This window comes from Takifugu rubripes, chromosome 10 (genome assembly GCF_901000725.2).
Source record: "Takifugu rubripes chromosome 10, fTakRub1.2, whole genome shotgun sequence".
Classification (NCBI taxonomy): Eukaryota; Metazoa; Chordata; class Actinopteri; order Tetraodontiformes; family Tetraodontidae; genus Takifugu; species Takifugu rubripes.
The window spans coordinates 2,107,847-2,129,180 of NC_042294.1; the positions used below are offsets into that span (position 1 = coordinate 2,107,847).

The following is a 21,334-nucleotide window of genomic DNA, read 5'->3' on the forward strand; positions in this document are numbered from 1 at the left end:
CGGTGTCCCCTGTTTCTTTATTAGCGTGTCCACGAAAGGCCGATGGTAATAAAGCATTAATAAATCAATTACACCTGGTTTTGTGTCGCTGAAGCTTTCCTAATTTTCCTCTCGCCTCAAGTCTCCCTCCTGGAAAGGCCGTTGACCTTTAACCCCACAGGATCACGGCCGTCATGGCCTGCCTGAAACTCTCCCGAGAGGGCGGCGACATCTGGCTGCGTGAGGCGAAGAACGAAAGCGTTGACCTTGATGGAGGGTGGAACTTTAGATTTGGTCCTGAAACAAATGAGGGAACAGCGTCCTCATATAATGATGGCTCCTCTGCTGCGTCTTGTTCAACAATTAAATATTTAAGAGTCGAAAACCGAGCCCCGTTTTTGTCGAGGTGGGAGCGTTTCGAACCTACCGATGGCGTTCAACTGGCTCGAGCATCAAACGGCCAGATTAGAGCCTCAAAAATAAAACCATCACCACTTCTTACATTAGTCCCTCACCTGATCTTCCTGTTTTAGTGATCAGCATTACTGATCAATAGCTTCCTGCATTATTAACCAATCTGCAAATCTAAACGCAGGCGGCTGCCTTGCAAAGAAAAATGTCATCTGAAGAACACGAGACCCCCCCAACACACTCACGCGGGAGGCCACCAGGACGAACTGATAAAACCTGTACATCAGCCTTGGCAACATTTCCGTGCTTTTTATCTCGAATTCAATCTGGTAAAGATTTATTTCAGCGTTGTCGCAGGCAGCATTAAATATTTACAGCCATCGATGTCTCGGAGAGCCTGTGTTCAAACTTTATGCAGAGCTTCTTGTCAGATATTCGACACTTCATTTAGAGGCTGAAATATTCCTCCAAACTCGTACAGGAACAGCTAAAAGAATCGATATTTGCACTTTTCCCCTTTTTCAACAGGATGTGTCATTTTTTCTATTTAAGCTTCTTGGTATCAGCTATGACTTCGACCTCCACCCCCCACCCCCCCACCCCCAGCATGTGAATAAACAACTAATTTGATGTGTATCTTTAAGATTATAAGCATTAAATCTTTTTAATATGGGAATTAGATCTACAGCACAGGAGAAGGGACAAAAGGCCGGGAGGAAAACTTCTGCCACCATGTGTGAGACGGTCCTGTGTCTCCAGGGACGCCCTGATAAACTCACTCGCTCGTCAAGGTCTCCTAATTTTAACCGTGTGCAAGAGTCCAGGTGTCAATGTTCCGCGCTGTGTGGAGAATGAAAATAGAATCGTTGCCGTTTGGGGAGAGAGCTTCATCCCAGATATCTGACCTCCGGCAGCTGCCGGCTGACCTTACCAGCAAGCACCGGGACAGACCCGAGGAGCCAACGCTGCCGCCTCTGGATCAGCTCTTTGTGGGAAGGACGGCGTGTCCCTTACAGGTCTCCGTAGCTCAGAGGAAGCAGCGGTTTGAGTCAGATGTGTGCAGATCAGGGGGAGGATAGACACAGCATTCGACCACCTTAACACACCCCCAGGCGCCAGCGGGTAACTTTGATGTGCAGGTGAAACTCTGGGAAGACTACCAGGAATCATCGGAAGACTACCAGGAATCACAGCCAGGAAAATAAATTCCTGGAAATAAAAGTTCCTGGAAATCCTGGTGGGAAAGAGGCTACCAGCTCCTATTACAATTGCTGTTGAACATACATTAACAGTGGGAGGCCGTAGGTCTACCAATTCGGCATACTTCCCGTCAATTTGTGCGTGCATGCCAAATTTGGAGGACAAAACCAGAAACTTTCCCACGTGGGTTCATGCCTGTCGCTGTAAGCTGCACTATTCATCTTAAACTCCAACCAGTGAAACCAGTGTCATTTTGGCTGATAGTTAGCAGCCCTCCTGCCAGCATCTGCCACATTTGTGCTTGTGCGACCAGCGAGAACTCGCTGCCCTTCGGCCGCAGGCTGCAAAACAGGGTCAGGTGAGCTGGTGGGCGCAGTAGCAGCGTATCTGGTCTTAAAAAAAGTTGCAAATGATGTAATCCCATCTGAAAGCTGGTGTCAGGGGTTCTTCGTGGCTTTTCTGGCTTTGGAAATTTCTGCCAAAATATAGGAGATCCCTCCAAAATAAGAGTTGACTTGTCGGTTAGGCCTTGTGCCCTCACACGCTGCTCTCTTTCCCACTACGGCAACGGCGACAGAGACGGTTTGATGGTGTGCTGATCAATAATCTCGATTCATTGATCTGTGTTTTTTGATCTTCCTGCACTGAGCACTGAGTGGTTTCTGCAGTGCAAATAAAGGTGTCTTTAAGGGAACGTTGTGTTTTTCTTTAAGAAAAGGGGTCAAGAGGTTCTCCTTGCTCATCTGGCCGTGTCCTTCCTTTGAACCCACCCTTCCATGAGCGGGATAATTTCAATGCTCAGTTATCCGATGAATACCTTCAAGGCTCTGTTTTTCTAAAGTGCACATTCCTTTGGAGACCAGGACACCCAGTGTCTCCACGGCGATGTTGCCATGGTAATCTCTCTGCTATTGATGAAGTACGACTTCAAGGACTCTAGTCTTACCTGAAACAAACTGTTGCATCACTGATTTTGGTTGGGAAAATGGTCACTTCCTGTTGTGTAGACTTTAAAAACTACTTCGCGATTGACAGCGAAGCCATGAGGGAGAGTTCCAATCCCGGCGTTCCCTGCAGCTGCAGCACGATTAAAGGTCAATATGGAGAAGTCGATTTTCACAAGTCGCAATTCTTTGAAGGAAAAACTCAAAAACTCAGAAAATTACTCGTTTACAGCCCCACTTTGGCGAGAAGGATCAGAGCAAAACGGTAAAATTAATAGATTTAAAGTTGAAGCAGTTGAAACGGAACTTTTTTCAGAACACCTTTGTTAATTATTTACATGTTTCCGTCGATGTGCCGATCGTGAAATGTGTGATAAAAGGACTAATTTGTTGGGGTAAATGCTTTAGGAAACATTGAAATTCTGCACCCAATCAAGCCGCATGCTGAGGAATCATCAGCCCAACATGGAAATGATGAAGAAATGATGGAAATGAGGATGAATGGTGGAAATAATGTTGCCTGCTCACAGATTCTCACATTTTCTCAGAGTTTAATAGGATCCATAATTAAAGTTAATGGGGGGAAACAGATCATGAAAAGACAAATCTTTCCAACAAATGATGAGAGCTGTTTGTGCTCAGTTTATTATTCAGAGAAGCTACAACTTGATGGAAATGAACCTCGAGAGAGCCTGCGACGGTAGCTCTGGCGCGTCCCCATCCTCTCGGAGAGCCCGTCGCGCTCCTCCTCACCATGGTGATGGTGAACCCGGCTCACCTCCTGCAGCGTCGGCCTGTGTCCACACTGGATCTGTGTGGACCGCAGACAAACACGAGCTGTTGATGGGGAGCAAACGTGGAGGTCAAAGGAAAGGTCGCATCGAGATAAACTCTCACACAAACCAAATTACCGGCGCTAATTTGTGTCCTTGAGCGAACAGCCGAGCACAACGCGGTTTGTAACCCCTTTTTTTTCAACCCTCACTTGTCAGCTCTAATGTTTTGACTGATGTGTGTTTGATTTGTGAGGCACCGTCTGTGCTGCGGTAATAAGACCAGAGAGGGTTGGTCAGAAATAGAAGCCGTCCAGCGCGCCGCCCCTGGCGAAGCATCTGATGTGCGAACCCGGAGCAGATCTGTGCGGCTCGCATCTCTGCTACACCAAACAAGCGTTTGTCAAAGCCGACCCGGGAAGACGATAATTCTGCTGCCTGGTTCGGCTGGAGACCCAGAAGTTGAAAGGTGAGCGTCTGAGGACGACACGACAAACGGCGAGGGCCCACACCGCCATCTCATTAGCCAGAATTCCACAGCCTCTCTTTTTTTATGGGAGAATAAAAGCATACCTCTGGTGCTGTAAATGCATTTGATTCCACAGCTGCATTTCTGCGGCTTTAATAAGAGTGAAATAATCCGCCAGACTGTGATCCAGTCCTGCTAATGGGAATATATCAGCAATGCTCTGGCACTGAATCAAACGAAGGATGTTTATTGGACGGAAGAGAGCAATATGGCTAAAAGTCATCCTGGATTGCTGTGCAGAGGTCTCCAGAGTCTGGACAGCACAGTGTGAGAGGCTGGCAAATCAGCTGCAGCGAGCAGGGAGACTAAATAAAACCCTCCAGATTTGTCGTGCATCCCGACTGCAATGAAAGTGTCCTTTAGCCAAGCTAGTCACATCAGGACAGGTTTCTGGTTATTTAAAGAGACGCTGGGTGGAAGATAGCTTTAAACGTATCTTTAAAGCCCATAATTTAAAAAAAAAAGGTAATGAGAGAATACAGGAGACATTTTTGCTCTCTGAAACCGGTGTCCAACCCGCCGAGAATGCCTCTTCTTTTGATTTGCACTGATGAGCTGCAGCCGGTAACCTAGATTGTTGCCGTGGTAGACCTTCATTAAGGAGCCTTCTCTAAGCAGTATAAAATACCTTTTTGCTTGCTCTCGTCCCCAAGGACACAAACAGGTGTGTGAGTGAAATAATTATGCATGGCCCGTTGCTTTAGAGTCTTCTGCACAGCTTCAGTTTGTTAAAACTTCAGCAGAGCTATAAATACATCGCAGCAGCACGCTGACTGTGGCTTCCTGTTTTTCAGGCTGCACTCGGAAAAAACCAAAATATCAAGCAAGATTTAAAAAGAATGTACACGTTTATCCAAGGTGGAATTTAAATACAAGGGTTATTTTAGGGGGACAGTAACGACAGTAACGCTGTTCCGAGGTTGCATGTATGTGCTTGCACTCCCTGCCACTAGGTGGCAGCGTGCAATAAAATCACCGCACACAACCAATAAAATCAGAACCTTTTTATTTCAGTCAGCTGCTGTTGTAGGGTCAAAAACTCACTAATATTTCATTTCAAGTAACCTTTATTTATACAGCTGCAATCCAGATTGTCTCGGATTGTCTCAGAGCCAAGAAAAACTCCTTTTATAATGGGAGAAACCTTGATTAGGACCAGGCTGATTGTAGTCCTTCTGCTCACGGCTGTATGAAGTTACTGATTTTACTGCAGCTATTCTAATAGTAGCAGTACTGGTAATAGTATTCTAATAGTATATTGTACTGGAAACTGAAGAGTTTTGCCCTTTTATTGGGAAAACGTACTTCATTTAATAAGAAATGTTAGCACAGGTAAAACCTACACTACATTTCTTTAAATCTGATGCATATTGAGACCGTGGGGATATTTGTCGCATCTCTATTCACACGTCTGCAATCGGAGTGGAAGGATGAAAAATACACAGTGGCTCTGAAATATCAAGAACACGGATGAAATAAACTTCACAGACCAAAGAAGGCCGGCGGAACCCCTTACCTCCTCATTAAAGCGGCACGGTGACAGCGGTGGCGTGACCGCGCACGTCAAGGTTGAGGAGGAAAATAAACACCGCTCTCGTACATTACTACTTGAAAGAAATTAAGATGCAACAACTAAGAGGGTTTGCATGTGACCTTGAAATGCTTGTGTTCGGAGCTCCTGCACGCAGGCGTCTCATTGGCCAGCTCGCCTAGGCCCCCTGTTGGATGGGAGCTTCGCCACGCCCGGCGTGAACTTCACTTAAGATGTAATAACAATCATTTGACTGACTTCATGAAGAGAAGACAAGGCGATGAGATGGAACTTTAATGGTAAATCCCATTTTCTCTCCTCTTCCTCCATCACTTCTCCCATCAGCACTTGCTCTACTCTCCATCTTGGATTTTTTTGTGCTCACATTTAACATCTTTGGTCATTTGGCCCACGTTCATCTTGTCAACGGGAATCCTCAGCAAAGTGAAAAATGACACGTTGGGTCGGCGACTTCAAGGATGGTCAAGTTAATGAATGGCCACCAGATGGCCCTTATTAGGCTAATGTGTTCTCCCTCTCTGCAGCCGCCCGTCTCACCTGGGGACTCAACATGCTGGCAGCTCGTGTGTGTGTGTGTGTGTGTGTGTGTGTGTGTGTGTGTGTGTGTGTGTGTGTGTGTGTGTACCCATGTGAAGTGCAGAAAGGCAGCGTTTAACATCTGTGTGTGTGTGTGTGTGTGTGTGTGTGTGTGTGTGTGTGTGTGTGTGTGTGTGCGTGTGTGTGTGTGTGTTAAATCAGGTTAAGCTAAGAGGATAGAAGGACACAGTGCTTTAACTGGGCTGCTCTGTGTGCTGATGGGGTCAACCGTCCACGGCTGTCCCGCTCAGACCAGCACCCGGCTGACCCCCGGCGCCCCCATCTGACAGTCTGACACCAACCGCCGCTCTGAAGTCTGAAGTTTACCTGCGGAACGGAAACGTGATTTGGAGCTGGGGCGGCGAGGCTCTCAGCCTGCCAAACTGACAAGGAGCTAATTGGCTCATTAATAATCCCGGCTCATCAAAATGAATAACTGTTGTAACGTATACATCTATGGCAAAGACCCTTTGTTGGACTCTAGAATTATGCTAAACGTGGCAATTAATTGAGCTAAATTTATTAGCTTTCCGTCAGCATGTGCTGCTGCTGGGCCCTTGTGTTTCCGTAGGTGATGGAGGGATGAGAGCCGAGCTGTCAGCCGTATTTCAAATGATGGTGGCTATTAGCTGCTCAACAGGTTCCTGCAGGCCTCCACTTCCTCTCTCACCTGCTGATGGGGCTCTTCATTATGTCCAAATATTTCATGTTTGTGGGCAGAAATAAATCAGTCTAATGAACATCTCTGAAAATGTGACTATTTCCTCTGAAACCATCAGTTTCCCACAGCATCTCTGCATTACTTTGTGTGTCTGGTAACATTTTTACTCCCTTTTCTTTTGACGTCCTTTCTGTCACTGTGTGTGATTCTGAAGCTGTTTGGCAGAAATCCTCACTTCGCTCTACCAAAAACTACAGGAGGCTCAAAAATGAGTGGATTCCAAGAAATGAAAGTAGAAGCTAGCTGATTGTCATACCCAGGGTTAGCTGCTAGCAGTGGTTTGACACTGCCAGGCGGGGTCAGCAGTTGAGACCTCCGTCTGGCCTCTATTTTGCAGGTTCCGATACCAGAACCAGAGGTAAGGCGACGGAAGGGAAATTCTGTTTAGCGAATTCAATTCACAGGTCCAAATAACAAATGTGTGCGAAGCGAGGCCGCACATAAATGAAACGCAACTGAATGAGCAACTGATGCATGAGCGTGGTCGCCACGGCAGACTAAATAGGCCAACAACATCATTATCCATCACGCCGATGGTATAAAACTGTAATAAGGGAGTGGGGGTGACCTCGGGCGGGGCTGGGATTCGTGGAGTGGCGGCGTGGTACCATCAGAGGTTGGAACATAACTGCTGACTCCACCACATTCCCAGCGATGACAAATGGGAAACGAATACATCTGGAGGCGCTTCAGGGGACACGGGGGACTGGGCACGCTGCAAATGGCACGATTGCCAGTTGAGGTTAGGAGGGAAAGAGTGAGTCGAGCTCAGACTCTGCTTTGCCTCCGAGCCCTCAAGATAGAAGCCGTGCCTCCCACATCTCCATCATCTCTCTTCAACGCAGAGGGGGAAGTCCGGGTGCATAATCCAGAGGCTTCCATCAGTGTGTATTATTAACTAAAGCACACACACGCTTCCAGCGGCAGAGTGGAAGCGAGCTGTGATCAAATATGGCTGCAGCTGTCACGTAATATGTAAAGTGCAGGTTTTACAGAGCTGCCAGTGGAGTCGAACGCCCGCATCTCAGCCTCACCTGTATTTTTACCACCTCCACATACGTGCGGACTTTGTTTAGCACCTCTGTGTTTGCCCCAAGTAAGCTAAAACTCAAATGCCCTTTAATTTCCTTTGTTTAAATGACTCTTCATTTGGGTTGTGAAGCAATATTATGGATAAAAAGAGTCTTTCATCTGCCCTTCCTTTTATATGAACCGTTGCAAACATGTTAAAAGATTGAATATTGATTAAAACCGACGCTCGTTTGGACCGACCACACGTGAATCGAACTGTTGTCAACAATGCAGCGATCGTCCCTCAGGCGTCGCCTGCCTGAGTCGTGTCCCTGATTCCTGATTGTTTCCACCTGTCCCCCAGTGTCCTCGTCTATGGAGCGTGTCTGTCTTTGTCCTCTGCCAGAGTGCTTGGATCTGTCGTGCGCTTTGCAGCCTCTTTGAGTTGTAGTTTGGTGTTTAAATACCAGTTTTCTTGATTTTTTGTCGCTGTTTTGTTTGCCTCTGTTGGGAGTGATTATTGATTCAAGATAGAGTTCCATAGAATTTAAAGGCTCCATTTTGAAGGAGTGCGTTTTATTTTGGTTAATATATGGAAAGACTCAGTTGTCCCCCAGTTTGGAGCTTTTTTTTTTCCTCCTCTCGGAGGGATTTTGGTTTGGTAATCCTTAGACGTGTGGCTTTGTCCCCCATCAGGAGTGATATTTAAAGTTCTGCAGTCGAGGTTGAGGTTTGCTGGTTCTGCCTGCCGTTAATCTCCCACTGTGTCCGGGTCCTGTTCTGAGCTCTGGCCTGACGCTAATTTGCACCTCTATTCAGAAGGACGTTGGTGCAACTGCAGGTTTTTATCAAATCTGGAGGTGAGGGTTGATGGCAAAACCTAATAGAGCAGCACATTTTTCCCGAAGCTTGGTGAAACCATCAACACTCCAAAGCTTCTATCGCTTCCTCAGACTGGCTGCTTACATGTGGAGGTGGGGAGCTGGAGGTCCCAGTAGGACTTGGCCACCGTATCTCTTCATGTTTCCTCCTGAGAACATCAGGGTCCTGCCAAAACAACGGCTACTCCTTGGAATGCTGCGCCGCTGATTAAACGCGAAGCTTCCGCCGCCGTTCGACCTCGGCTGAAACCTGCGACCTTTATTTAATGTTGTGCTGGAATTGAAGCGGTCTGCCAACAGCTGAAATAACAACCCTGCAGAAATATCCCAAAAGTCAATCGAGCCAGGAAAAAACGTGTGTGTTTTATGGAAATGAGCTGTGTTCCACAGTCAACACCTCAGTGTTTATGCAGTGCAGCTACGCAGCAGCTATACCATCTGCCAGTGATCATGACTCCCCCGTGATGAGGAGGAAGAATCTGAGGCGCCCAAAGATGTTGGGCTGTGAGAAGTGTCAGGGATGGACGATGGGGAGGGGGGGCGTACGCGAGTGAACTATGTAGAAAAGTGGCCGGGTCCATTTAATTATTTTAGCCCATCAGAAATACATTCAGCAGTCATTTTATGAAAATGCAATATTTTACCCTATAATTAACTTTATATAATAAACTGATATATTAATGTCAATAATAATACAATAATAATTGCTTATTACCTAAAATAATTAGTGTCCCTTGACATTTTCAAGCCAAGACGTGATGGAACATTCTCAAGTCATATTCCGCTGTCGTGAAAACATTTAATAAAGCAATTTTTCATCAAAAAATGGATCAAAGCTACTTTGTAAATATTCTTTTACTGAGATTCTGTTGCCTGGTGAGGAACAGACGATTCCGAAGAACAATTATAAGTGAGGGGGGGATCAGTGAAAATTGTTTTGTTTTTTTTACACATTTCTGTTGTAATATTTTAAGATGATCATATTGGACCCCTACTGAAAAAATCTCTGATTTCAAAAAATTTCATATATCAAACCGCACAGTAGGAATTACGTTAAAAAATGTATCCCATCAGCCTTTACGGTATCCCGTAAATGGCTGATGGGATACATTTTCCGAGTTTGTACACTACTTTTTGCAGTGCATTGTGGGATACACTGAGTGCACTACAGAGGGTACAGCAATGCTCACTAACAATTCGGACACTATTTCAAAATGGCGTCCACACTATTGAGTGCACTATGTAGGGTATAGGGGGTGGTTCAGGACACAGCCAGTGTGTTTTCTACTGAGAAATCCATTTGACGACGTGCACAAGCGGCACATTTGCATTGTTATTGCATCGCCAGTTACTCCTGGATTATGCAAACGTCCCACTTCATCTGCCACAATCGTCTCAGAATTCCGTTCTGACTGGAAATGTGACGGTCGGCCTTCTGACCCAATAAATCTAACCGGGTTGGAGACGGAATTCTCCACTTCTTGTGCTTCATTTGGGGCGCCGTCCTCTGTCTTCATCATATCGAGCTGCGACAGAGCACCTCGGCGATGGCGCCTCCTCTGCGCCCGGACTCTGGGAACCACACGGGCAGCCGCTCGCTGCATCGGGAACTTCTCACCACAGCAGAAGCACTAGTCTCTGGACACAGCTGCAGACTGATGTCACCCTCCTACTAACCGTCTGTCACACCAGTGCTCCCAGTCCAGCAGGGGGTGGACTGGTGATGGATGCAGATCAGCCTGGCCAGAGCGAGGCGGGTGCGCCGTCTCTCGCCACGGGGGCCACCAAAAGCCATATTCTGGTGTCTGATACCGCATCCGGCATCACGAGCAGCAGGTAACCCAGGAGCAGATGGTCAGAACCAGAAGACCTGCACACACATTAAAAAGAACGACAGCGACTCTCCTGAGTCTCAACAGTTGTTCCATTTCTGTTCAGACTTTAGATGAGGTCTGTCGTCGGCAGGATAACGTCACCAGGGCCCAGTGTCCTCCTCACAGCCGCACGTGACTGTGCCACCAGGGCGACTGTTCGCCGAGCACGGCTGTTCTTTAAACGGTGTTTTCCTTCATCCTGGCGGTCACATCTGGGTTCAGACTGAGGTCACGGGCCAAACCCAGCCGCTGTGGCTAACCCATAAGCACGCTAAATCATCGTCTTCACCTTAACCAGGTTGTTTCTTCTTCTCTTTTACGTTTCCTGAGCACAAACTCTGTGACTGTAATTTATATTTTAAAAGGTTTCTTTTTTGGGGGGAAATCACGATGACGCAGTCGTTTTTCTGCTTCATTTTTATTATCAGTCGTTTGATTTGCCATTGTACCAAAGATTCTATTTTTATTGAAAATCAACTGCAATATAAGATCTTAAAGAGCAACACAGTAGAATAAGCCATCTTTCTGAACACTATTTACATGTTTACAGTATAATACAGCAACAGTACACAATAAAACGACACAGTCAAGATTGCACAGACGTAATCAGGCCACAGTGGTTGAGTACCGTGGTTACGGGACAGAAACGAGCACAGCGGACATCTTTGGCTTCGTGGGGATCACTCTGACCTCAATGAGCACGCACACAGACGGGTTGGAACTCATTCCTCTGATCAAGAACAGAAGATGGGATTATGATTATTCCATTTCTACACAGCTCAGTAGAGGAGCTGCTCGAGCATGGTGGTTGGGAAGATTGTATCCTGAAAGTCCTGCTGTTCTGAGACTTCTGAGACGGCCCTGAATCCTGTCAAAATGTGTTTCTGCACGGATGCAGAGTGTGTGCACATAATCTGCGCCCACACTGTAAATGATGAGACCGCGGCGCTTTAAATCCGTTCCCCGCGTGGCTTCGCGTTCGCTCGTCTTTTCATTTGCGGTAAAATTAAACTCGTCTTCATTCCGCTGTAATTGCTGGCGTGCCAGCGACGCTCCCTGCGGTCCTCCCTGGGATGTGGGCAGCAGTTACAGGCCACAGAATGAGGGAGGGAATGCAGAGAGAACCCCCAGAAGACAGTGGGAAGGGGGGGGGGGGATTGGATGAAAGATAGATGGAGGAAAGGAGAGAGAGGGAAGGGAAGTGACAAGGTGAGGCAGAGCGAGAGAGAAGGGATCCGACAGAGATGGATGCAGCGGGGTCACCGAGGTGAGGAGATGCTGTAATGATTAGATCACTGATCCCCTCGAGCCCTGGGATGGCAGAGGAGGAAGTTCACCTGGTGGAGGAGGAGGAGGAGGAGGAGTAGGGGGGGATTACTGTAGTCTGAGATTACAGAAGACAACTCCTCCTTTTACTTCTCTCGGTTGGATTCTGGTCAGGAGGAATATGAGGATATTATCTCAGGTGCTTTAACAGCGAGTGTTTCGTGTCCTTTCTGAGGTTCTTCGAGGGTCAGAGCTCCTAATCTGATGACATCATCTCTGAGGCTGAGAGGTGTTTAGAATGCTTCCACCTAGTGGTCACCTCAAGAGGCTGTTCAGAGCCTCACACGAGCGTCCGCGCGCACTTGGACAGGAATCGGAGCGGTTGCCTGCAGATTTGTGGCTCATTAAACCTCACAGAAGCAAAGTATCCCCCTAAATATAGATTTAGTATTTACACATATTCTAACGTGGCTGATTGTTCGTGGCGAAACAAAGCGATATAAAAAGCGCCCCGACTGAGGTTCGAAGAGCTCTCATGTTGCGATTGAAGGGCTCATTTTGGCGTCAACAAGGTAGTTTTGTGTGATCAAATGCTGCCAAAAAGCATCTGGCTGTTATGTTTCAAAGACCCGGCCTGTGAGCGGCTGATAGAGTGAGACAAATCTTTCAAGTAAGTCAGCGAAATAACAGGCAAAAGAAACCCGACGTTCGGACCGCGATTGATCATCGTGTCCTTCTGAAAGGCGGTGTCGCTCGTTCCCCGACAGGCGGCTAATGCCTCTGATCAGATAAACGCCGGCTGCTCCTGTTGACAGAGCTGCCACCGATAAGGGCAGAGGATCGCTAAGAGCGCCCACAACTAAAACATGAGAGCCTGACGCCAGGATAAAGAATGTGGGAGGAAAACGGCAACAACAGCCATCAATCGCTGGCAGTAATGCAGAACTCTCTCTCTGAGCAGCGGTAAGAATGTGATCATAATCTGAAGTGTGTGTGAGAGTGTGTGTGTGTGGCTGTGGGTCATTATGTCATCAATAACCACCTGCATTAGTGGAAGAAACCCAGCGAAGGTCAGGACTGACTGAAATCCCTCCACAGCGAGACGTGAGATGAAGGAGAGGGAAGAAATTTGGGTTCTTTCAAGCTCAGATGGCTCTATTCCCACAGGGGCCAGGATGGATGGATGAGCGGAGAGATGAGCGGCGGAACAGAAGAGTGGCATTTGAATATGTTCTTTTGACAGATTGGCGATGGCCCGCTTGGCAAGCAGAAACAGGTGGAGATGAGGCGGGGAGGAAGGAGAGTAGCGGGTGGGGGGGGGGGTTCATGATGATGGCCAGAGTTTGGGTCAGGGGTTCTGGCAGGGGGGTTGCGTCCTGCTGACAGCCAAGCTGCCGGCTGCTGGAGTCACTCAGCAACAGAGTGAACCAGGAATGACTCTGCCATTTCTGCTGCTGTCGCAAAGGCCTCTGGGATTTGTAGTAGGCGGGCGGACTCCGTCGAGGAGCCCGCAGGAGTGTTCGTGACTGTTCCCGACGGGTCGGACCCCTCACTCCTCACCCTCCTCCACGTACGTGGATGGGAACCAGCCCACCTGAAGGAGACAACAGGAGTGGGAATACATGTTCATTTATGGTTAGATATGGTTCGTTTTGCTGCGGGCTTACCCTTCCATTAACCTCTCCCCTCCACCAGCCGTTGGCTCCCGACTTGGTGTAAATTTTCACCACGTCACCCTCCTGCAGCGACAGCTCGCGGGTGTCGCGTGAGCTGAAGTCGTACCGCGCGATGGCCACACCGATCACTTTTGGAGTTAGCACTGGGAGGAAAGACAAATGTGGGCGTTACAAGATGGAACCGAGACATTTGGTGTCAATCAAACGTACAAGCTGATGTAGAGCCCTGACGAACTTTAGCCCCTCATTTTGTTAGCTAACACAGGACAAGTTGCCTGTTACTCAACTTGGACTCGGGCTCATGGCGCTTTTGACCTATCTTACCCTACAGATTAGAACACGAGGTGAAGTTTGTAGTTTGTAGGGGACAAAACACGGAGATAAATATTAAAAGTTAAAAGTCTGTGTGACGTACACTGTAGCTGTAAATCTGTGACACGGCCTGTATGTACACTGCACAGTGTTGCAGCTGAGGCAGATACAATAGCGAGTGTGTGTGTGTGTCTGTCTGTGTGTGTGTGTGTGTGTGTGTGTGTATGCTGTCAAGGTAGACAGTAGCGTGAGAGACAGCCGTGGAGAAGGTTGGCTAGTTACCGCTTCTCCCGCCTACCCTGAAGACTCTCAACCTTCTCCTGGCGCCGACTGTGGGGTGGGAGCGAGCTAGGCTGACAGCTGGAAATGGAATGTCAGACCTCTACAGGCAGGCCGCCGGGACAGAATATGGAATATAGAGGATTTGGGAGTGTGTGGACAGTTACCACCTTTACAGACACAAACAAACAGGGAGACCAGAAAACACCTCGAACAACACTGACTGGTCTTCTGCCTCACGCACACCCTTACACTTCTATCATTGTGGGGACCCTCCCTTTTCCTTTTTTACCCTAAAACCATCCTGTGAAGTCGTGACAGCCACTTCCCAAAAATGTCCTCACTTGGCTAGTAGAATACTGATCAGTATGTAGCAAGTACAAGAACACACACACACACACACACGCATGCATTACTTAAAACAGTCGATCAGATGAAATGATGTTACGGGAAGAGAGGGAGCAGACGCAGAGGAAAGAACTCAGCCATAATCCGGATGCCCTGAGATGCAGCCAGCATGCAAACGAGCCATGAACACGGAGGAGACAGAGATGTCGGGGGGGTAGAGAGGAGCGATACCTGTACCTGACCAGAAGGGAGCAGAGGAAGGAGGCACAAAGCTGTAGCCGGCAGGCGACACAAAAGAGAGGCCACAGAGCAATGGGGCTATGGCAGGAAGCAGGCAGAGGGTGGGAATGGGGGACAGTCAGAAAGAGAAGCAGAGAAAAACAAGTCACCGTTTCATTTACACTGCAACTCTGGGTTAATCTGTTAAAACAGGAATGCTCACACCTGTTGGTTCCTCCCAGCCAACCCTCCGACATTAAACGCGTCTTTCCAAATCCTCCCTGAACCGCGCGCAGCGGCTCAGCTCCTACTTTAGTCAGCGCGGCGAACAGGGAACGGCGTGTTTACTTGTTTGTTTAATTGGGACGAACACGCGGCGCTCTCACAATTACCACGCGGGGAATAGACTCCTCTTTACACATTTATAAAGACAACCACCCAGCTGTAACAGCAACGCGAGCGAAGAGCTCCCTCCCCAATGTGAGTCTGACAGACACACTTGGCTTGCTTTGGGGCTTCTTTCCTTTCCGTCCTTGCGGTTGTGTTCTCACAGTTTAAATGTTGTCTTCACGAGGCGTGCACGTTCCTCCACCGCGCAAGTGAAAATTCTCCAGCTGTGAGTTTGTAAGCCCGCCCCGGTGCGTGCCACTGGGAACAGACACACGCGGTCCCCACAGTGGCAGACAAATGCTGAGAAACCGTGATGAAAAATTTGCAGCTCCAAACAATACCACCGGCGCGCTAACCGCTCTGGATTATTGATATGCTGTGAGGGGAGCACAGCTCCGCTGGCATTTTAAAATGAATACTAATCAGCGCGCCGAGAGGCGGCTCAGCACCCCTAATGGCATCTAGGTACGGGCTATATGAAGAGCGATCGGCCTCCACTTCACGCAGCCGCCAAAACACCAGCTGCATTTTACCCGCTCCATTTTTACTCGGTCTGATTTGTGGAGCTGGCTGGAATACACGATGTGTCGGCGGGAGCGGGGTGGCCTTGGCCGCGTTGCTACTGTCGCTAGCGCGGCGCTGCCGTCTGCTACGCTGTCTCAAAGTTCTGTGCAACATTAATTAACTGTCCTCCAGCCGCTTTTGTGGAAGTACATCAAAACTGAGGAGTCGTCAGAAAAAGCGAGCCCGCACGCCAGGAGGATCCGGCCCACAAGACGGCGGACCACCGCAGAACGGGACAAATGTGGATTAGAGCTGTCTCTAATTGTGATTTGAGGCAGCGTTTGAACAAAGGGCCACGTCTCTAGCAGACATACGGCTCCGCGCAATCTGTTCGCGCGTCTCCCACCTAGCAGACGAGCCTCAGACGGTCGGGACTGTTTTTCTCCACGCCGCGAGCAGCAGCGGGAGTTAAAAACATCACACTCGCAAAGTGGCTGTGATGACAATGCAGGGAATGTTGAGCCCAGACAGCTCAAGTTTCACCAAACTAATGAGGCCGAAGGACTGACGGACGCGAAAACGCCTCCTGCTCATCGATTCAACCGTCCAGGTCATCGTCTGGGAACGCTGGAGCTAATCCGGGCGGTTCCGGGGGAAGAGGCCGGACGTGAGTGGAGCACCAGGCAGTAGAACCAAAGTCTAGCCTGATCCGTTTGCCTCCAGATCCCCTCACGGTCATGCTCTTCTTCATCCCTCTATCTGTATTCCGCTGCGTGCACGTCAGCCATCGCCTGCTGCTCCTCAGGATCTCCGTTCGCTCACGAAACTCAGCGGCAATAAACCCGGGTTTCGGGAGGCTTTGTGCTAAAGGAATTCTTCCTATTCATGACACGTGGAAGCACCTACGGACCCTCTGAGAGCCCACAAACACACTGGCGGCGAGAACGGCAAGGCAGCGCTAAGCGTCATGGCTTCAAACATCCCACAGCCTGAGTCAGACAGTAATCAGATTACATTAATAATGTTTTCGGCCCCGATCACAGAGGAGGAAACGCCGAGTGTCTCGTTAGAGCTTGTTATTTCTCCACACTTCTGAGCATGTTTGGGGTTTTTTTTTTAATCAAAGTTGCCGTTTGGCCACCATCTGCCTGCAGAAAGACCTGACGTCCGACGGCGGAGAGGATTATTTCCCCCTCGCGACGTTCACTCCCCCCTGGATGACCGTTGCAGCAGAAAATGCCCCATTTTCTGGCAGCTTCTTCCAAAAGTTGCTGTGAACGTTGCTTTGAGGGCTTTTCCCCCCTGTAACATTGCAGGAGGAAGTGAACACTGAGGACGATTTTACAAAAAAGAGGTCAAAATTTGAACAAGTCTAACATTTGGACAGGAGGACAGACCGAGCGAAGCAGAACATTCTGCGACTCCTCTAAATCGGTGAGGGGCAGAAAGGAGGGGCAAAACATCTCCACACTGGACCCACACATGAAGAACGAGTCATCAGACATTGATCCACCATTAGTGGTCCAAACCACAACAGCGGGGGAGGGGGAGTAATGGTTGCAACATCTTCAGCCAAAAGAATAGCGAGTTTTCAGGCTCAGGTGGACTCGGACCGAACGTCCTGGGGCGTGTTGGTCCGGCTCGGGAATACTCACTGTTGCTGCCCGAACGGCTCAGGCGTTGCAGAGCAGCGTTTTCTTGTTCCCGGTAAGGAAAGTGCAGCGTGGTGTCCAGACTCCTGAAGCCTTCTCTCAGAGAGTGGTGTTTGTAATACTCAATCAGCTCCTGCACACACACACACACACACACACACAGAGGGAAGTCTTACTGGGTGACTCTGCTGATCATCTGATCAGCCAATAAAGCAAACTGGTGAACTTTTCCTCTAAACTCTGCTGTTTCCCAACGCTGAAGCACTCGGCTCTTGTCGCGGCTGCTTTTGGGAACGTCGGATGTACGTTCCTGATTTATTAATGACTGCGGTGGTGGAGAATGAGGAGGGGGTGGGAACTCACTAATATGCTCCTGAACTTCTTGTTCTCGGCGATGTAGAAGCAGCCCTCCTTGGTCAGGATCTTTATGTGCTTCACGTCGTTGTTGTACCTGTGGGCCATTGAATAAGTTATGAGTGTAATTTCCCTCCCTGATCACAGCCATTGATCGGTGGTGGGCCGCCGGTCCCCGCGGAGAGCCCCGCTGTTGCTCTAATGCATAAAGTCCCAGAGGTTTGCCAAACGTGACTGATGGACTTTCCAGGAGAAAATGTGCCCACCCGCTTGTGTTTGCATTAACAGGGCGGCTGATAGAATTCCGGGGCTGGGGGATTTAAAGCAAAGACCACGGGGGGCATAAAGCACCCCTGTCCGTCTCGGGGCTCGTTCCTGTCCATCAGCGAGGCTATTATGTGTACATTAGGAGGTAATTATAGAAAACCTCAGCTGGAAATGTTTCATCTATAGGCTGCCTGTGAATCAGGCTCCAGCAGAGCTGAAGGAGCGTCGCCAACACCGGCGGAGACCCAAAATCTGACCCGTTTGCAATGAGACGCGCAGTACACAGCTGCTGTGGCATCGGTGTCGGCTAAATGGTGAAATACATCCGCACTGAGAAGCACTCCGATAAAAAAGCACGAAGCAGAGATGCCCTTTTTTTGTCATTTTCCTTAAATGCAAACATGCATAGTTGCAATGGTTCCACGTCTCTCCTTCAGGTTGCTGAAGAAATACTCAATCTCCTTCCTTTTGTGTGAGGATTTAATCCTCGGCGCGCCCTTCAAACTGCACCGAACGCTGTTTCAAAACCTTTTTCAAAACCTTTTTCAAAGTTTTCAAGGATTTCCTTTGTGTGTGTGTGTTGGTGTTTCGGGCAGCTGGTCTATCGGAAAGATTTCTCATTGCCTCTCTGTGTGAGCGAAGGTCAAGTGTGGCTGTCGACCTCAGACTAACGTTAATAATAAACTCCTCGTAACAGATAAACGCGGCCAACATTAACGGCATCTGAATGCAGCAACGGCTGCGGTTCTAAAGTGTCCCGATGAGTGTCGGAGTTATGATCCTCGGGACCTACTTTATGCTGATGGCGTATTCCGTGTACTCCCTGCTCCGATGGCGGACCAGGTAGGTGCCGTTGACCCTGTTGATGAGTTCAGCCTCGGCCTGCAGCCTCTCTATCGGTCCTGCAAACCTGGGGAGCGAGGGAGGGATGGAGCAACTTGAGCAACTGTTGCTGATCAAACTGATATCTAAATGAAGCCAGAGTTAGCCTGAACTCACCAGGGTTGACTGGAGTAATCTACTGGCTTCGGGACCTGTGAACCACAGCGAGAACACGTTCTCTCAGTTCAGACCGCAATAAAAGTCTTTTCCAGCTCATATTTTGTATATCTATAAAACTGGAGCACTTTACACTGCAAACAGCCATAAAATGGGCTAATGCTGCCCTTATCTTTACGACGGAGCTCGTTATCTACGGTGGAGACTCGTGTTCCCGAAACAGCTGGACAGGCTGTTTTTCATTTTATCAACAGAACGTGATAAAGCTGGACGGAGACACGTAAACAGACAGCACAGCGGGTCCCCTCAGACCCGGTGGCCCGGTTCAACTCCAGCTCCCATCTGACGACGCGGTGGCGGCAGGGCGAAGCTACTTACACACGGACACGGCTTGACGGCATCGCTGGGAAAGAAGCCAACCTCTTTCGTCGACAGGATCCTGCCCTGAAAGCACCAGGAGATAATAGAGTTACATACATCTGGCTGACTCGGTGGCCATATTTCAGCAACAATTAGCTGGCCGCCAATTCACAGACCTAGTTAACCGTCGCTGGAATAATGGCTGACAGGAAAATGGAGAGAGTTCCGTCTTCCTCCCTGGGAGTTATGTTATTGTTGTTCTCCCTCTCTGTGCGCAATGAGTCGCTTTTTTGTTCTAGAATATTTCATTTTGATAAAGTTTCGTTAAACGCACGGCTCTTCTTACGGACTGCATTATTCATGGAGGAGTGTTTTCAGGTCACGGATGCAAATATACGGAAGCTCCATGGACACACTTAATCACCAGAGAGCGAAGCAGCTCTCCATGTGAAAAGAATTATTTATTTAGCCTTAAATTTACTGTTTAGCCAGGAAAAATGCCAGTAAATACGCTGCCTATTGGTGGAAAACGAGACGTTCTCGTCTCCAGCTTTAATTACAGCTGCGGGTGTTTTGGATGCTGGGGACAAATGTTCAGTCGGGGGGGGGGGGGGGAGTGGCCCGGCGGCGGCGGCCTCACATCGCCGCTACCTGGACCTGATTTCTGCTGCACCCCTGCTCAGGGCGTGACAATGATGACTGCTGCTGGGGGGGAGCTGACAGAGTAAACAGATGGTCTCTGCAGAATGGAATGAAATTACGGTGATCGATTCTATTTGTCACCCCCCCCCCCCCCCAGAACAGAAATGATTATGGTCTGCTGGCGACAAAAGTGATGGATATTGAATGTTTGCTGACTACGGGGCTGTGGCTGCCTTTGGTTAAGCTTTTACACGGCGTTAATTGAATTCTTTATCAATTTGATCTGGTTTGTATCTGCTGGGGCAGGTCCGACGCCGTCCCCCAGACGGGCGTCGCGACACGATGCCCTCTTCAGGCCGACGCGGCCAATGACGCGGCCACGCGGGAAGCCCCCCCCCCCAGCAACTCCAGGAGTTATTCACAGCCTGATGTCGACGTCACCGTATATTGTTGATTAAATACTGAGAACGCTGCTTTGTTTAAGTGGAGGCTATGAACTGGACAGGAAATGGTTAAATGCAGGATTGATGCGGGGTGGCGGCGGCGTGCGCTCTGACCTGCCACCAGGGACTGTGGATGTCAGCGCAGAGCAACTCGATGATGTCACCCATCTCGATGCTGAGCGCGGGGCCGGACGCTGGGCTCGGGACGCCAAAGTAGCTCCTGATGACGAGCATCTTGGGGAGACCTGTAAGAGGGGCCGAGGTTAGCCGCTGCCAGGTGAGCGTCGTCCGTTTGAAATGTGCATCCAGGTCCGACGCCGGAAGCGCGTTGCCGGGACACTGGGATGGCCCCTTTCAGGCTGCTTCAGCAGGCATTTGAGTGATGAGCTTTTACGTGTTTATGTATCGACGCTACGGCTATTTTAAGTGTAAAGTGGATGGAAATCCACTCATTTCTCGGCACAGGTCACATGTCGGGCATGTTTGCTATTCCGGGGGCGGATCTTTGCGCCACTAAACTGTTGTTGACCCCACTATAGATGGTAATGAGAGGGCGTGCGCGTGTCTGCACTCCTTGTCAGTGCCCTCGCCAATAATTTGGAGACATTATCAGACTGCAGATAAACGCACAGCTGGCGCTTATCAGGCACTTAGATAAAAGACGAGTGTGTTGCAGCACGGATGCTGTTTGCGGCTGCACCGTGCACACCGGTTCTCCTAGAGAACCCTGGAAAACCCCGACAATTATCAGAATATCGCCGTGGCAATGCGCCTGCAGCAAAACTAGCCTGTATTAATTTGAAGAAATGACCTGAATCAGCGTTATCTGATTTAGCAGCGACAACTTTGATCCCATAAAGTCAGATCATTAAATCTGGCCCGTGTTGACGCCCAGACGCGACAGATCCCAAGACTGGGTCTCACAACAGAGCAATAAAGGGAAGAGTGTGTGTGTGTTGCGACTGTGTTGTTCCCAAACACAATATGAGGGAAAAGACGCTCAAGCGTGAGCATGAAGACAGCTCAAGGCGAATAACTGAGGAGCCGAGCAGATTGTGTTCGCGGCTCCGAGATGCCGCTTCTCTTCCGGGGTCTGTTCCAGCTCTGGTGTCGGGCCTGGCAGCCCAACGTGTGCCAGCACGCTGAAAAAGACTTCTGAAAAGACACGGGGC

General features: G+C 49.1%; 1 protein-coding gene across 2 annotated transcripts in view; it reads right to left on the bottom strand.

Moving 5' to 3' along the window:
- Positions 1–10,852: 10,852 nt before the first annotated feature.
- vav3 (vav guanine nucleotide exchange factor 3) overlaps positions 10,853–21,334 on the bottom strand; it is a 42,628-nt gene continuing 32,146 nt past the window's right edge. Inside the window, exons 20-28 of one of the 2 annotated variants that reach the window (XM_029842643.1) lie at positions 20,277–20,407; positions 19,096–19,161; positions 18,718–18,752; positions 18,512–18,628; positions 17,461–17,548; positions 17,101–17,230; positions 14,570–14,650; positions 13,385–13,536; positions 10,853–13,311 (exon numbers count right to left, since the gene is read on the bottom strand). In XM_029842643.1, coding sequence (XP_029698503.1) covers positions 13,267–13,311; positions 13,385–13,536; positions 14,570–14,650; positions 17,101–17,230; positions 17,461–17,548; positions 18,512–18,628; positions 18,718–18,752; positions 19,096–19,161; positions 20,277–20,407 — 845 coding nt within the window. In that variant the 3' untranslated portion in view covers positions 10,853–13,266. The remainder of the gene's footprint in view (positions 13,312–13,384; positions 13,537–14,569; positions 14,651–17,100; positions 17,231–17,460; positions 17,549–18,511; positions 18,629–18,717; positions 18,753–19,095; positions 19,162–20,276; positions 20,408–21,334) is intronic. The other variant, XM_029842644.1, reaches the window with a different exon arrangement.